Genomic DNA, 15,723 nt, shown 5'->3' on the forward strand with positions numbered 1-15,723 from the left:
ATGCTCTTTTGTGTTCATTATTGAGCTGAACTGGGGGCAATGAAGAGTGAAAGAGAGCAAATGCCCACTCTTTTAATGATAAATCACCTTGGTTTACTACCACCCATCTGACACAGGCAAAAACCTTTGCAGGTGTTTCCAAATAGTGCTCCCTGCCACATCCAACCAGCCTCCTCTGGGTACAGGCACAGGAGGTGGGACTCTGTACACAGTGCCATTTGCTGTCAGGGGCCTCTGTGCTGAGGAGTTTTGAGATGTTTTGGCTGAGCTGAGGCATTTACATGAAGTGTACAGTCCCCAGTGACAGGAGGCAGCTGCTTTAACCTGCCTCCAGGGGATCTTCTGCAGTGGAAATACTGGGCTATCAGGTTGCACCCTGGGACAGAGCTGCAGTCTGGCAGTCCATCTGGAGAGTACAAACTAGGCTCTCCTGAGGCTCACCTGTCTTCCATGAAGTATGTATCATGAAAGTCTCTTCTGTTGGTCTTCTATTTTTAGTATAGTTATCCACTTAACCACAGTCACCTCTGTAGCTGCCGGTAAGAGAAGCTTTGGGAACAAAAGCCGCCCTCCAGGGCTCCTGCCTTTTGCCCAGACACTCCCCAGGTCCTGCAGCTATCCCACAGTCAGGGCAGAAATGCACATGAAAGAAGCAGGACAGGTCCTAACTGAGTTTTGGATAAGGGAAGGGCCAGAAGTATTGCTTAGCAGACAGGAATTCCCTGGCACACATCAAAGCACCAACAGCAGCATGCGTCCAAGTACTGGGTTAGGTTTCTTTTCTGACATGAAAGGCAATGTTCTTTCTTCCCTTGTTAGCTGAGACTGAGGCTTTCCACATTAAAGCATATCCATGGTGTGGGAAAACATAGCATCATCTGCAAAGAAAGGTGTTTCCAAGGGGGATGCAGTAAATCTGGTGCAATGAAAGGGGCTAAATAGTCTAACTGGAGTTTGATTGGAGCAACCAAACATGTTTGATAAGCTCCTCAGTATGACCTGGTGACCAGGAGCACTCTGCTGGTGGCACAGATAGCAGAGGGCAGGAGCTGCCAAGTTCTGAGCTCTGTTTTTGAGCACGGCAAAGCCATCAGATGAAGGATGCTGTTGTCAGCTGAGTTCAGGACTGTCCCAGGCCAGTCCTGGCCATCTCAGAGCCAAAGACATGACCCAGCCAAGGACATGACCCAGGTTATCTTAACTGCTGTTAAGGTAGCCTCCCAGTCTGACCAGTCAGGAGGCAGTCTGGCAGCCACACTGCCACCATCAGAGGCTGTCACTGCAGCCCCCAAGAGTGGCAGGTCACAGCCCCTGGGTCCCCTGTTGACTGTGCACACCCCACTCACACAGCCAGACCAGGTCTCCTTGCTGGGTCCATCCCATATTTCCCGTGGCAGTCTCAGATCTCTCAGGGTGGGCCCTTCACAGCCTCTGTGGCATTGTCCTGTGGCAGAATCAGTTCAGCCATCCAGAGGTGAATCTGCAGCTCTCACTGCAGCTGCACCTGAGCCAGCTGCAGGGAATGTTCTCCTCCACATGGAATGCCTTCTGTGAGGGGAGCTGGGAGTGGCCTTGGCCCCAGTGCCACCCTCAGCCACAGGCTGTCCTGGGGTCTGGGTAAAGCTGTAAAGAAGCACTTGTGGTACTAAGCCTTGTGTTCACTCTCCCTGCTTCCTCACGCTTCCCCTTCTCCCTGTGGCTCTCATGGATTTCAGGCAGCAGGAGCTACCAGAGTCTGCAAAGGCTCATTGCTCTCATTATTCAGGAGACTATTGACCCCCTCAGTCTGCTGCAGTTATATTTTCTCCAGCAGTAGTTTGCATCTCTTACATGAAGCGTTTAGAGTGGCAAGAGGTTCGCCTTGGTACCACACTGTGCTGGAGCTGCCCCTGCCCTGGACACTTCCCTAGACTTTTGTCTCCTGGGAAGAGGCCATCTGCCAGCAGCAGCAATAGGCAGCAAGATACAGCAGTGACACCAAGGGTTTGTTTTGATAGAACCAAGTTGAAAATGCTCCACCTGCAGTTTTCAGGGTGGGTTTTTTGCACAGAGTGAACGAGACTGATGAACAAACAAATTGGCTTGGTGCTGAACTGGTGGAGTCATCAGATCCATCTGGTCAGCAGGACAGGGCACCCCAGGAGGGACCTTTGGAGGCTGAATGTTCCTCAGACACACGGACAGGGGTCTCTTGGCTGGGCTAGGACTCGGCTGTCAGAGTCCATGAGCCAGTGCATTCAGCAGGTGGCACAAGCTGTGTCAGCAGAGTCTGTCTGACTCCTCTGCTGCAAGGGGACACCAGCCAAAGTCAAGTTTATCAACAGCTTCTGACAGCACCCTGGCAGCCACAACAAGCTTGGAGCCCTCTTTTCATATCAGGTGGCTTCCTTTGTAAAGGCTGGCATATTGTGACTCAAACTGACAATGCAAAGTCCCTCCTGACCTCTGATGCTTTGTCCAGCCTGGCCCTCTGAGCTCCCCTGCCACCAGTGAGGCTCAGCTGCCTGGACTGGTGATGCAGAGACTGGGAGAAGCAGGTGTTTGTAGGACACCCTTCACCTCATCCCAGAGGCCAGGTCTGAGGATTTGTACCTTCCAAGTGCTTCTGCTGCCCTCTGGCTACAAAGCCCACATGGGCAGGTAGCTACAATGGTAGGAGATACCTGAAGATAACAGATAAGTCAGTTCTGCTGCCTCATTTGCCCCTGAAACATCCAATCTGACAGATTGTGGCACATCTGCTGTCCTTGCAGTGCCCTGGTTGGAGGCACATTGGTTTCCCAAGTGTGGATGTTGATTGCAGGAGTCATGGGGACAGTCCCACATCGGTCTGTTGTCCACCAATGAAGCTCCCATGTTTTGTAGTCTTGAAACCCTCACCACTGATCTAATGAATGTGAGCAACTCCCATCTTGCTCTTCCCAGCATTTTATTTTCCAGTTTATTTTTATGTTCCAGAAGAACAGATAAAATTGCTATAAATAATTTAATATCAATATTGGCGGCTCTTTAAAAAACATGTGTTACTACTGAATATTTTGCTTGATAGTGGTAACCAAAACCAGTTACAATGTGCTGAAAACACATCTGGCACTAGAAACTAAGCCAGAATCTCTGAGAATCTTGGCAATAGGAAGGATAAACATGCTTAAGAAGGGAAAAAACCCATAACTGTGTAGTGTTAAATAATTAAAGGAGTAGCATCGAAACATGGGATAAAGAATTTGGTTTGTTTTTCAGGTATTCCAAGGCTGTGGAAATCCCAAAATCAGCACAAAAGGCTCCAGTAGTGAGGACAAGAAGAGACGGGGGAAGGTGACATTGGAAGCCAAATCCTCTGCACAAGCACTGGAGATGCTGGTGGGTTTGTCTCTGGAGCTGCTCCTGGTGCTGCAGTGGGTCACACTGCTCTGGGGGCTGCTGAGCTGCACCTCTCAAGAAGATCAGATCAAGTGTAGCCCAAGCAGACCCTCTGCACAGGGTTGGGTCTATGTTGCTGATGACCAGTTTCCCAGGGATTTGGTGCCAGACTTAGCTGAAGAGGCTCCTAGGCTCAGGGTCTTCTCCTGGTTTTGGTCCTGTGTACTGGAACAGTCCTTGGCATGTAACCTTTAGCCTTGGCACTTGGGTTCATGATTGGTCTTTAGGGGACGGTTGATGATACATCCTTGTTTGCATAAAAACAGATTTTGTGATGGTAAAACCAAAAATAGGCAGAATCCTTGTACTTGCCTCCACCCTGGGGCGTCCCAGAGCTCTCGTGGCCCTGAGTATCCCCTTTGCTTACAGGTTTTAGATGCCAAAGGGAATCTGACAGCTCTCAAGACATACTGGATCACCCTACCCAGCAGCCTGTGCAGCAAAAAAGTGATGTCCAGCTCAGCATCAGATGACAAATGTTGGAATGGGATGACCAAGGGCAGGTATGGAGTGGGTGACGGTGCCAGGAGCACCAATCTGGGGTGAGAGGAAGGGTTTGAAAAGGCACTTACACATCATCACAGCCAGCCCCACTTGTTCAGAGGGAGCAGTCTGTGCCTGTCCATTGAAATGCTGCATTTCTGGAAAACCTCATACCTGGAATGTCAAACCTGGCATCATTCTGCTGTGTGTTGAGGCTTAAGCACTGAAATGCACTCATCATGAAATAACTGTGTGGTTTTCTACTAAGGAAGCAATTTTGCAATTCTGTATGCACTCAGAAGGCAGCAGGGCTGGATTTACCACACAAGCTCCAGAGCTGCTGCAGAGAATTGCATGCACATCCTTCTATCCATACCTGCTCTGACATGCTGTTCCCTCTGGGAGGGGGCACCTGGGTGACATCAAACAGCTACAGGAACAGTTCCTACCCCAGCCAAGGTTAAAGAATGGCTATGGGGATATTGGCAGCTGCTGGACATGAACCTTTTTCCTCTTCTCTCTTCAGACCTCTTGGGCTTGACTTTGCCAGCCTGAAGTCAACACCTTCAGTTCTTCCACATTTCACATTGTTGCCAGCAGTGTCCCTGAGCAGGAGGACCAGGGCACTGTGGAAGCAGCAGTGCAGCTCTGTTTGACAGGTCCCAGCTAATTAAGCTACCCTGGGAGCCTGTCTAGTCAAACTGGGCTGGGGCCATTCAGTGGTCCCAGGGTGTCAGTCTCCACAGGACTTAACCAAGCAGGCATTAAAATGCTCCCATGTGGACAGAGATTGTCCATAGGGGAGTGTCACTGTGGGCCCACTGGTACCAGCCTGAGAGCAAGCCCTCTGCCTTTCCTGCAGGAAATCCCTTCCCATGCTGGGACAAGGGTGCTGCAAGTCCACCCAGCCACCTCCTGCAAGCTGAGACCCCTCTTCTGGGGTCTGGCCATGGCAGCATGGCTTGGCCACCCAGAGAGCCGGGCTGCCTCCCAGCAAACACAGCTGCAGAGGCTGATCCACAAGTCAGTGGCACTGACTGCAGCCCCTCTGGGGCTCACAGAGCCTGGATTATCCCTGGTGTCTGCAGGGAGAGGTGAGCTGAGCTCTGGGGGGGAGACATCTAAACCTTCTGCCTTCCTTCCCAGTTACCTGCCTGAAGTGATGGGGGATGGCTTGGCCAACCAGATTAACAACCCAGAGGTGGAGGTGGACATCACCAAGCCAGATATGACCATTCGCCAGCAGATCATGCAGCTGAAGATCATGACAAACCGCCTGGGCAACGCCAACATCGGCAACGACGTGGACTTCCAAGACACAAGTGAGTGTAGCAGAACCAGAGAGGTTCAAGGGGGGTGAGAGGGGCCGAGCAGTCCTGCAGCCTTCACTGGAGTCCCTGCAGCCTGCACTGGTGTCCGTGATACTGCTGCTGAGCCCTGGGGGCAGGGAGGGGCTGTGGCAGCCTGGCTTTTGGCTTGGGGCTGCTGAGAGGCTGCTTGAATGCAGCCAACTTGTGGGGTGGCTGGAGACTGTGCTGTTCCCAGTGCCTTACTGGAACCTGCAGGGATTTCTCCAGCCCCAGCCCTGCTGACAGGGCCATTGCTCCTGTCTGCTCCAGAGTTTCCAGCTGCTGCAGCAGCAACAGGTGATTAAAGCCAGCAGGAGGTCAGGTATGAGCTTGTATCCCACGTTGAGGGATGCAGAGAGGAGGGGGTGGCCAGGGTAGGGCTGGTGGCCAGAGCTGCCTGGAGCTGCAGCAAGGGGAAAGCCTTGCCCACCATAAGGAAAAGGAAAGGTTTCCATAGGGAAAGCAGTGTGTGCTCACCCCACGTGTGTCTCTGCAGGTGACGACATGAGCGGCTCCGGGAGCGGGGACAGCTGTCCTGACGACGTCTGTGGCAAAAGACTTTCTAAGAGCCCCAGCACCAGGCAGCCAGAAACACACGCTATTCCTAAGCAGTCTGGACACGGCGTCAATGGGGCCAGCAGCAGATCTTTGCCTTCTGCCTCCCTCCTCCTCCTCCTCTCGGTGGCTGTCACTGCCGCGCTGCACTTGCGGCGGTAACTCAGTGGCACAGCCAGGAAACAGACTGCGGCTGAGGGCTTCACTTTGCCAAAACCAACCAACCAACCAACCAACCAAAGGACATATTTAATTCACCTTGGCAAAAAAAAAAGAAAAAAAAGGAAAAAAAAAAACAAGAAAAGGGAGGAGAAAAAGGTTTTCAGAAGGTTTCAGTTGTTTGCTATTTCTGGCAGTGCTCAAGCTGTTTTCTTCTTTCTTGGTCTTTCCCCAATGCTGGGCCCTTCTTTCCATACCTCATTGTTTTACTTTTGTTATTGCCACAAACTGGCTCTTGGGGCTGGAGCCAGCCTTTGCAGAGGGCTCCAGGGGAACTCGGCCGAGCCCTCCGAGGGCAGCTGTGCTGCTGCTGCCAGTGGAATATGCAACTGCCCTGCCCTTGTTCGGGTGCCGGAGCTGCCGACACGCCCGTGCCGCGCGCAGCGCCGCTCCCAACGCCGACACCGGGAGCCTCGCTCGGCCCCCGTGCTGCATTCAGGGGCTCTTGGGTTCTTCCTCTGTGCTTCCTAGCTGGGCAGATGGCCCTTCACTTCCAGGGTGTACGCAGGAGCGTGAGCAGGTTTGGTGGGTTGAGCTGAAAGAGTTTGGCAGCGGCTGTTGGACCCAAAAATGCAGGACTCCCTTTTTCTTTGGAAAGGTCACAAGTGGGTTTCTTGACTAGAGCTCGTAGCTGACGACAATTTGAAATGTAGGTTTCCTACATCTAAGTGACTGGGAATGAGTGTTAGGGGTTGGGGTTTGGGGTACTTTTTCTTTGCATGCTAGTTGGAAAGCCATTTTTTACCCGAGTAACAATGGTCCAATTTGTACCTGCAGTGCAGTACCATTGTAGGTAACAGAGAGATGCAAATATGCACAGTGGGATTCTCTGTGTGACACACAGTTCTGCTGCCTCCTCCTTCTGTGGCCCCAGCCACAGACAGGAATCCTTTATTTTTCTTGGTAATAAGAGAGACCAGAGATGTTTTACTAACTGGAGCTTTGGCTGTGCCCCTTCAAGCAGCTGCCTTAGGGCAGGGAGGGGCTGGTGGGGATCACCACAGGCACTGGGTCCCTACCCAGAGCACTGGCTCAAGGCAGCACTCACCAGGGGAGTGTGAGGACAGGGCACATTTTGTTTGGGATTTCTTTTAACCTTTGGTGTTTGTTGCAGTTACATTGCAGGTTTTTAATGGATTCCCACTTTCCCTATTTCTTCCCCATTATCCAATATACCTTCCCTAACTCCAGCAGGCACGGGCTGAGCCAGCAGGTCAGGCACCACCTGCAGCTCTGTTTTGGCTCAGGGGAGGGCCAGGCTCACCCTTTGTGCCCTGTCCCACCACTCACCAGCCTCTGGGTGATGTGGGCAGCTGCCCTAACCCCAAATTGCTTGGTGGGGTGGGCTCTGTGCCAGGTGTTGAGGCTGGGGGTAGTGAGTGAAGTTATAAATGTCCTCATGTAGCTGTAGGAGTGTTTGTGCTTGTTAGAGCTGTGTGTTTGGGGCTTCCAGAGGCTTCTGTGCCTGATGAGCAGCAAGCATGGGCTGGAGCCACAGGTGTAGCAGATGTTGGATCCAGCACAGTCACTGTGACTGCTTGGGCCAGGAGCAAACACAGGTTGGGTTGGAGCTTCAGACAGGTTTGTATTGGGGTGAGAGGGAGGGCAGAGCTGGGCCTATCTCTTGCTTTTGCACAGCATTTGAGCATTTCTTCTCTCTCTTGCCGGAGGAGATGTGCCTTTGGGCTGAGCAAACATTATGGGTTGGGGTTTGGCTGTTTTCTAAGAAAAGGGGAAAAAATTTTTTTTTAACATTAGCAGTTTCTAAAGTGTGCAATTTAAGGAAAGATGAGGACAGGAGCAAGGTAATGCTGGAAGTCAGTTCATTTCCTGCCCTCCCAGGGGCCCAGTGGTGGCACTCAGGGTGCCTCAAACTAGGCAGGGATTTTAGGCCACCTTTGACTGGCCTCTCTCTGTGTCACTGACATTGCAACCTTTCTGCCTTGGCCTCACCTTCTTGTAAAGAAAAATCATTCCTGATCTGGTCCAGTGTCAGAAATGAACACTGGGGTGCTGGACAATGGCTGGAGGACAGACAGTGCCACTACACCCATCAGAGCCCTGGGGAGGGTAAATGTGCTTTTGTCTAGGTTTATTTACTCCTAGACATATAGTAAATTCACATGATTTCTACTGCTCTAAAGAGTTCCTGTCTTTTCCATTTTTATATCAGAATGGCAAATACAAGTTTAACCTTCAGTTACAACAATCCCCTCAACCAATCCTGGAGAAGTTTTACATCCAAAGCAAAAAAAAAAAAAAAAAAAAAAGAGGAGGGGAGGGAAGAAGAACTAAAACATTATACCCTCTTCAGAACACAGTTGGGTTGGGGTTTTAACACGTGGATGCTGAGGTCAGTGTTTTGCTTTGCAGAATGGGAGCTTGCAAGTCACTTCCATTTCTGTGCAATTACAGTAATTTCACGATTATAAGCCGCACCATTTTGACTAAAATTTTGGTCCAAACCCAAAGTGCGGCTTATAATCAGGTGCAGCTTATATACGGACAAAGAACAAAAAGTTGCTGTTTTAGTTTGGAGGACAGGTGTCTGCTGAGAAAGGCAGGAGCCTCTCTTTGAAATGGAGAATATAAACCCCCTCCCTCCAAATTATTATAATTTTGAAGTCAAGGGGCTGTCAGGCAAAGATATGGGAATTAGGAATAACAGTTCTTTTCTAGGGAAATTAAAATAGAAATACAGTACTACAAAGAAACAAACTCCAAACCCTGACACAGTCAGAGTACAACCTGACACCCTGTCAGGCAGGGTGTTGGTAGCAGTCCCATTAAATGGTGGCTGCATCCTCTTGCAGTGACAGATGTGGCTCAGTTGGAGCAGTGCTCCTGTACAAGGTGCAGTTTCCCTTCCAAGGTCCAGTGGTGATGTGGAGAAATCCGGTTTTCCTCTGGAGTCCAGTGGAGAAAGGGGCTCCCTTAGTGTCCCAAAACCTCTATTTTTATCTTGATAAGAAATGTTGGGCTCTTCCCCCTGGCTGGAGCAACTTCCAATGGGATGCAGTAATTTTATCAGTCACACAGTGGGACTCAATGGCCATGAGCAGAAAATGACTCTCTGGAGGAAGGATGGGGTGTGAAAAGATAAAGAACAATGCCCTGCCTGGTTTCAATGGATGGCCCATTAGCAGAATATCTCCCACAGAGATAAGGATCACTGCCCCACCCTCAACAGATGGTGATAGAACAGATACCTTTTATCACACTCTGTATTGTAATGTGTGGCTTATAATCAGGTGTGGCTGATGTATGGACAAAGAATGAAAAGTTGCTGGCACCCGGAAGTGCGGCTTATACTCAGTGCGGCTTATAATCGTGAAATTACTGTAGTTTTTGCTGTCTGCCTGTTACCCTCAAAAGCTTCTTATGGGCCCCTTCATATCTTAAATGTGAAGCCAGGAATTTACTGATTATCCAGTTAATATTTTAACAATTTAATAGCCCAATCTAGTGGTTCTGTTACAAGAAAAAAACTTGATAGTGCAAATTAATAAGGCAAAACCTCAAAGAAACAGTAAAATCTGTTATACTGGGGTAACCCTTCCTGATGCCTTCACCCCCAGGCTGGGGTTGAGCTCCCGTTTCCACATCCCTCCTGAGGCTGAGGGTGGCAGCTCACACCTTCCAGAAGCCAGGGTGAGACCAGGACAGCAGCCTGGGGTGAGGGCAGTGCAGGGGGCTCAGCTCCTCTGTGCCCAGTGATGCTCAGTGGTGGTGGTGACACTTCCTCCTCAGCCCTGTGTCTGCTGGGGTTGATTTTTATATCTGGCCATGGTCAGCCTACACTGCTGCTTTTTGTTGGTCCCTGGTTACTCAGTTGTTCTGTTCTCTCTTGCCCTGAAGTTGTTTCCCCAGCTGCTGCCATTGAATGGCCTGGAGTTGTGTTTGGCCATGCCACCTTTCCCAGGAGCTGAAACGGCCGAGAGCCCCCAGGATATCAACTCTAAACTAAAGCAAACTGCAATTACTTCTGACTAAACAACCACTGGTGTGGCTGAACAAGCTGAAATCAACCCAGGGCCAGACAAGTCCCGAGCCTGTGGTTGGGCTGGTGCAGAACCTGGGGCCATTCAGTGCTTGTGGATGACATTTCCTGGGCTGCTCCTGCTGGAAAACACTGTGACACACCTCCCCGTGGCTGCTGGCTGCTCTGGGTTGGCTGCATGGGGGCATCTCTGAGGAACTGGGCTGGCCGGGGAAAAACATCTTCAATGTTATCAAGATGGTGATCCATCGTGTTCTGGTGTGAAAAGGTCTCATACTTGACAGGAGAGGGTAGTGGTGTAGGAAAAAAATATTTAGAAAGGCCCCATCCCTGGGAAGGGGAGAACCACAAATGGTGGATTTCCAAGTGTCTCTGTCTTCCAGCCTGCTCTTTGTGCCATAACGTGTATGTTTTAAACAATGGTGAGGGTCTCAAAAGGCTTTGAGAGCACAGCTACTTCTCATTTACAAATGACAAGCTGCCTGTTGTTTTCCAGTGGGCTTGGTAGGAGCTAAGGTATAGCAGAATATCTAAAGTCCACCTTTGCTTTAAACAGATGCATTTCTATCTGCAGGAGTAAGAATTATTTCACTTATCAGCATAGCTGGACAGTTATCTATTTCTTTCTGTTACCAAGGTACTTGTAACTCTCTTGCACTGTTTATCTAAAGTTGAAATATGTTCTTTGAATCCTTGTATAAATAAAAAGGCTGGAGACAAATCTGTATTGACAGGGCAATTATTTCTTCTCCTTTTAAGCCAAGTTGGGCATTTTCTTTCTTTATCCCTTGTTAAGGCACAGATAAAGGCCAGGTCAGGAGCCCTGAGGAATGAAACCATGTTTCAGCCACAAGTGTGTGATGGGCTGATGCCAGTGTTGGCAGTAGGGATTTGCCTGCATTCCTGTGCTGTTCAGAGGAGCAGCTCCTGGGTTCTATGGATGTGTGTTTGTGGGAACAAGGTGAGCCTGGCTTGAATTATCAAAGTGAGGATTCTAAGTTATCTCTTTGTCAACTAGAAGCACAGAAAGTCATGGCATAACAGTATAAAAAATCAGAAATGTCCTTGGTATTGGTCATTACAAAGTGTTGTGGTAATTCCAGACCATGGCTTTGCACCAGTACAGCTGTTGGACGGGCTCGCAGCAAGCAAAGCAGCAAGGGGGATGTTTCATCTCCAACCAGTGCTTGAGACTGAACTGGTGCAGCAGAAAGATTTGTGCTTCAGCTCTGTCCCCTTCCAGAAGTGGGTGAATGCAGATGTCAAGGTGATGTGTTGGAGCTGCTCATGTCTAAGAGTGAAACTACTAAAAGTGTATCCTTCTGCCTGGAAGCAAATATCAGCTAAATTTAATAAACTGACTGATACCCTTGAGTGAGTAGGTATTTATTTAGGTTCCTCTTCTGCAGCTACAGCTATTTGCACCATATGCACGTATTTATATAAATAGAGACAAGTGCAAAAATATAGGTCTTCTCCTTGGAGAAGTTTTGTGCACACCAGTTGCCTGCTTTGCCTCCTTGGTGTCCAATTACGATCTGAAATAATAGCCTCTGAGGGCTTGGTGTTTACTAAAGGTGTCTGAAAATGTTTCTGCAATTCATAATGTCACTGAGCACTGCATGTTTGCAAATTCACTGCCAAGAGCTTGCAGGAGGTGTAGGGTGTGGTATAAGCTCAGCTCCCACTCCCCTGCAGCCACATCACTGCTTCCCTGGGCATGAAAGGCTTCAAGGGCTCCAGCAGCAGCCCAGTACATACTGGGAGCTCGCCAGGACAGTGGGGCCAGGCACTTTGCAGGTGCATGGCAGGAGCACAGGAGACAGCCATTGTGACTGGGGCTGTTGGCCCTGTACCCCAACTGGCAGTGCCACCAAGACCAGAAATACCCCAGCAAAATCCGGACCGAGGCATCAGACCTTTTCTGACGAGGGATGAGGCTCTTACCCTGCAGTTCGACCGTATTCTTACAGAGGCAGCAACCGGCTTCACCGCCAGAAGATGGCACTTGTGTTTAACTTGTGCATTACTCTGTGTGGTGACAACTGCCCTGTTCCTAACTCCTCCTCTGCACAGAGACACGGTGCAGGGCAGGCTGGTGGGAAGGGACCACCTTTCCGGCAGGAATGACCATCCTTAAGTCAGCTGCAGGTAGGATAAACACCCATCAGAGAGAGGGAGCTCAGGTGCAGCCCCAATGGCATTTGCTGGTGCTGAAGTGACAAGAATGGAGCCCTGAGATGGTGTCACCCAGGCAACACCTGGACCAGTGCTGGGATGAGCTGCAGGAGCTGGTGAACCAGCAACTCACACCAGGCTTGTCTGGCAAATTACAGAGCAATCTGATGGGCTGCTGCCATCCACACAGAGCAGCAGAGGGTTCCTGGCACAGCAAGTATGATGCCATGTGAAATAAAGATCATGGTTTTGGTATGAACTGGAGTGTGCCCACAAAGCACCACCCAGGGACTCTGCAGGGGCCCAAGAAAGCCCACTGAGGAGTGCAGGCAGAAGAAGGATGAGCCTCTGTCAGGAAGGTAGGGCAGCAGCTGGCTCTTTTCCACAGTGTGGGGAATTGGCATGTGCCTGTCCCACAGACAAGTCCCTGGCAGTGGTTGCAGAAAGGCTCCTTGATGCATCATGGCCTGGGAGTAAGGGGTGTACCATGGAAATGCTAAGTTGGGCAAGAGCTACTGCCAGGGAAGGTCCAAAATCCCTGGAAAGAGTGGCTGTGGAGGAATCCTGTCCCACACTGCTGGGGTGGGCAACATCAGGGCTCTCCCGCTGATCTTTCTCCTTTCCAGCTGCAGGATCCCAGCCTGAACCACGGCTCCTGGGGCCCTGAGCACGGAAAGCAGGGCGGCACATGAATAAGCCTACATGTGGGAGCTGAGGCATGTGCTGGTTAACAGGAGGGGACAGCATGCCTTTGTGCTCATGTGAGAGCCTTTGGCCCCAGAGCCAGCATCTCACTGACAGGCTGCTATTGACACAAACGATGGCAGGTGTGTGGCAGGTCGAGTTCATCCTTGTACCTCACTTCTAATTCCTTAAGGGGTGGCACTGCATTTCACACCAGCAGTCTGTGCTCTGCTGCTGCAACAGTTCAGGTTTATTTCTGTGGCAGCAGCAAGTATCAGTCACATGCTCCTGTTTTGCTGGAAAGCAAAGGGTTGAAGCAGCTCAGCCTCCAGGAAGCAGCTGGCACCTGCAGCACCTGCCTGGACCTGGCCAATGTGACCTTAACCTGGCTGGGCTTGGCCCTTCCCCACCCATCCTGTGCAGTTCAAAACATGTCAGCACTCTCTGGTGTAAGATACTCTCTACCCTGGCAGCACACCAGCCATTCTACTGAAGTCCAGAAAGATTAGCACTATGCTATCTGACCAGCCTAGTAAATAATTTTCCGGGCACTCAAAAGATGCTTTTGTTCTGGCAAGGGGCACTGAGATGCTCTGGAGAAGATCAGATCAATAAAAGAATCACAACTGATGAGTGCAATGACCTTCCAATGCTGAGTTGGAAGGGCCAGAAGGATGGGGTCCAATCCTGGCCCTGCACAGAACATCCCCAAGAGTCACACTGTGTGCCCAAGAGTACTGTTCAAACACTTCTTGGACTCTCTCAGGTTTGGTGCTGTGCCCACTGCCCTGGGGAGCCTGTTCAAGCACCCAAGTCTCTGGGAGAATAATCTTTTTCTAATATCCAACCTAAACCTAAACCTGCCCTGACTGCATCACTGCACCACAGCACTGCCCGCAGCAGCAGCACTCCCGTGCAGGACACAGCGGGCTGGCAGCTGCTCTGGGGGACGCCACTGTATAAATCCACTGGCTTTACAAGTGAGCTGTGGGCTCTGGAAGTGCTTTCCCAGCGCAGCTCTCGGGATGCAGCCGGCACTAGGACCTGCCCGGAGCCTCCAGCCCCAGCCCGTTCGGAGCGGATAAAAATAGCGGAGTGCGGGGGCTGCGGGCGGGGCCGGCGCTGGGAGTTCCGCACGGCGGCGGGGCCGGGGCTGCAGGGGGTACCGGGGGTGCCCCGAGCCCGCCGATGCCGCAGCTCTGCCACGTCACGGACTCGCTGCTGCTGGGCACGGCCAGGGCAGCGTGCGACGAGGAGCTGCTGGCCCGGGAAGGGGTCACCTTCTGCGTGAATGTCACCCGGCAGCAGCCGTTCCCCGGCGGGCGGCGCGTCCCCGGCATCCGTGTGCCCGTGTTTGATGACCCGGCCGAGGACCTGCTCCGGCACCTGGAGCCCTGCGGAGCCGCCATTGAGGCGGCCGTGCGGGCCGGGGGCCGCTGCCTCGTGTACTGCAAGAACGGCCGCAGCCGCTCCGCTGCCGTCTGCACCGCTTACCTCATGAGACACCGGCAGCTCCCGCTCGAGGACGCCTTTCAGGTAGTGTGCCTACATCCAGACTCGTATCTACCGCTCCTTTGGGGAAGAAATGCAACGCTTCTTATTAGTAATGATGATTTCTTGTAGAATTATTTTGGCGCTTTCACCTGCCCATCATCAGTTACAGAGATTCCGCGTTTGAATGAACAAACGGTTCCCTGGAAGTTTTTCATGCCCGGCTTAGTCCAATAAGTTTTCAGTGTGGGGTTTCTGGGATGAACACAAATGCAAATACAAACAGGCTTTAAACACAGGTAGCAAACATACAAAGCTGGTCACCTAGTGGACATTTTCTATGTCATTTGGACAGTCACAATAACTGAACAGAGACATAAAGTGGGTGCAGGAACTGTTCTGCAAGGTTTGCTCCTATGTGACAGCTCCAAAAAAAAAAACCAAAACAAAAAAACCCCAACAAAACCAAAAAAGAAACATCCTGTTAGGCCTGCTGAATACCTGCTAGCCATCAGCCACAGCTATATTGCTATCAGCAAAGACATGTCAGCTTTCCTTGGAGGCCAATCCAATACAAACTACTTGTGCTCAATGGGTTTTTGGTCTTTGCCCGTTTGTCAGGTGCATCACTTTAGATAGCAGATCTCCTTAATTTAGACTGAGGTGTGCAGAGAGTGACCTAGTTTCACACTATAATTTTAAGCACGAGCAGTGTCACTGCACTTGGTGATAGGCTTTCCCATTGCCAGCAAACCAACAGCTCTGCCTCGTGTCGTGCCCATGAACCCGTTCTGTAACCAGGCCCATGAGAGAGCTCCAAGCAAGCACAGAGTGAAGTCAGCTCACCAAAATAACTGCTTGTCACTCTGTAGCCAAATCAAAACCAAAGTCAATCTTCTCAATATTTTAAGTCCCAAATTCATTTGCAGGACTTCCACAAGTGCAGGATACCTTGCTTCTACCATGTCTCTCCTGTTCTCTAGGTTGTGAAATCTGCCAGACCCGTAGCAGAACCGAATGCAGGATTTTGGTCTCAGCTGCAGAGATATGAAGAAGATTTGCAGATACGAAAGCAGTCTGCTCTGCTGAGCAAAGGACCTAAAAATAATGATGTGTGAAGATACTTTAAAGAAAGTGAAGCGACTTGCTACAGACTTTAAAAAAAAAGGGAAAAAATAACTTCCTAAATCATCCGTACATAAAACACTTTACCCCCATAACTGAGTTGATGGTTCATTAAATTCATTCAGAGCATTTCTGTTGGTAATGCATGGAAACAGGGCGGATAAGCAGGGAATAACAGCAGAAACAGAAAATGCTTGGAAGGACTGTAAACAAACCAGA

At 50.6% G+C, this 15,723-nt stretch overlaps 2 protein-coding genes across 2 annotated transcripts in view; both read left to right on the forward strand.

Annotated features, from left to right (window-relative positions):
* Positions 1–8,311, forward strand: part of GPC1 (glypican 1) — a 193,081-nt gene extending 184,770 nt beyond the window's left edge. The window contains exons 6-9 of the mRNA XM_033068819.2: positions 3,241–3,360; positions 3,790–3,923; positions 5,050–5,225; positions 5,749–8,311. Coding sequence (XP_032924710.1) covers positions 3,241–3,360; positions 3,790–3,923; positions 5,050–5,225; positions 5,749–5,969 — 651 coding nt within the window. The 3' untranslated portion in view covers positions 5,970–8,311. The remainder of the gene's footprint in view (positions 1–3,240; positions 3,361–3,789; positions 3,924–5,049; positions 5,226–5,748) is intronic.
* A 5,715-nt stretch (positions 8,312–14,026) lies between these two features.
* Positions 14,027–15,633, forward strand: DUSP28 (dual specificity phosphatase 28). Its single transcript, XM_033069220.2, has 2 exons — positions 14,027–14,424; positions 15,363–15,633. Exons 1-2 carry the CDS (start codon positions 14,077–14,079, stop codon positions 15,495–15,497), a joined length of 483 nt encoding a protein of 160 aa, XP_032925111.1. The 5' UTR covers positions 14,027–14,076; the 3' UTR covers positions 15,498–15,633.
* The last annotated feature ends 90 nt before the right edge of the window (positions 15,634–15,723 follow it).

Source organism: Catharus ustulatus, chromosome 10 (assembly GCF_009819885.2).
Source record: "Catharus ustulatus isolate bCatUst1 chromosome 10, bCatUst1.pri.v2, whole genome shotgun sequence".
Classification (NCBI taxonomy): domain Eukaryota; kingdom Metazoa; phylum Chordata; class Aves; order Passeriformes; family Turdidae; genus Catharus; species Catharus ustulatus.

Excerpts from the sequence above, each read along its gene's own strand:
- DUSP28 (XM_033069220.2), top strand. The coding sequence starts at position 14,077 with ATGCCGCAGCTCTGCCACGTCACGGACTCGCTGCTGCTGGGCACGGCC. Across the intron at positions 14,425-15,362 it reads CGCTCGAGGACGCCTTTCAG|GTTGTGAAATCTGCCAGACC; the intron begins GTAGTGTGCCTA and ends CCTGTTCTCTAG.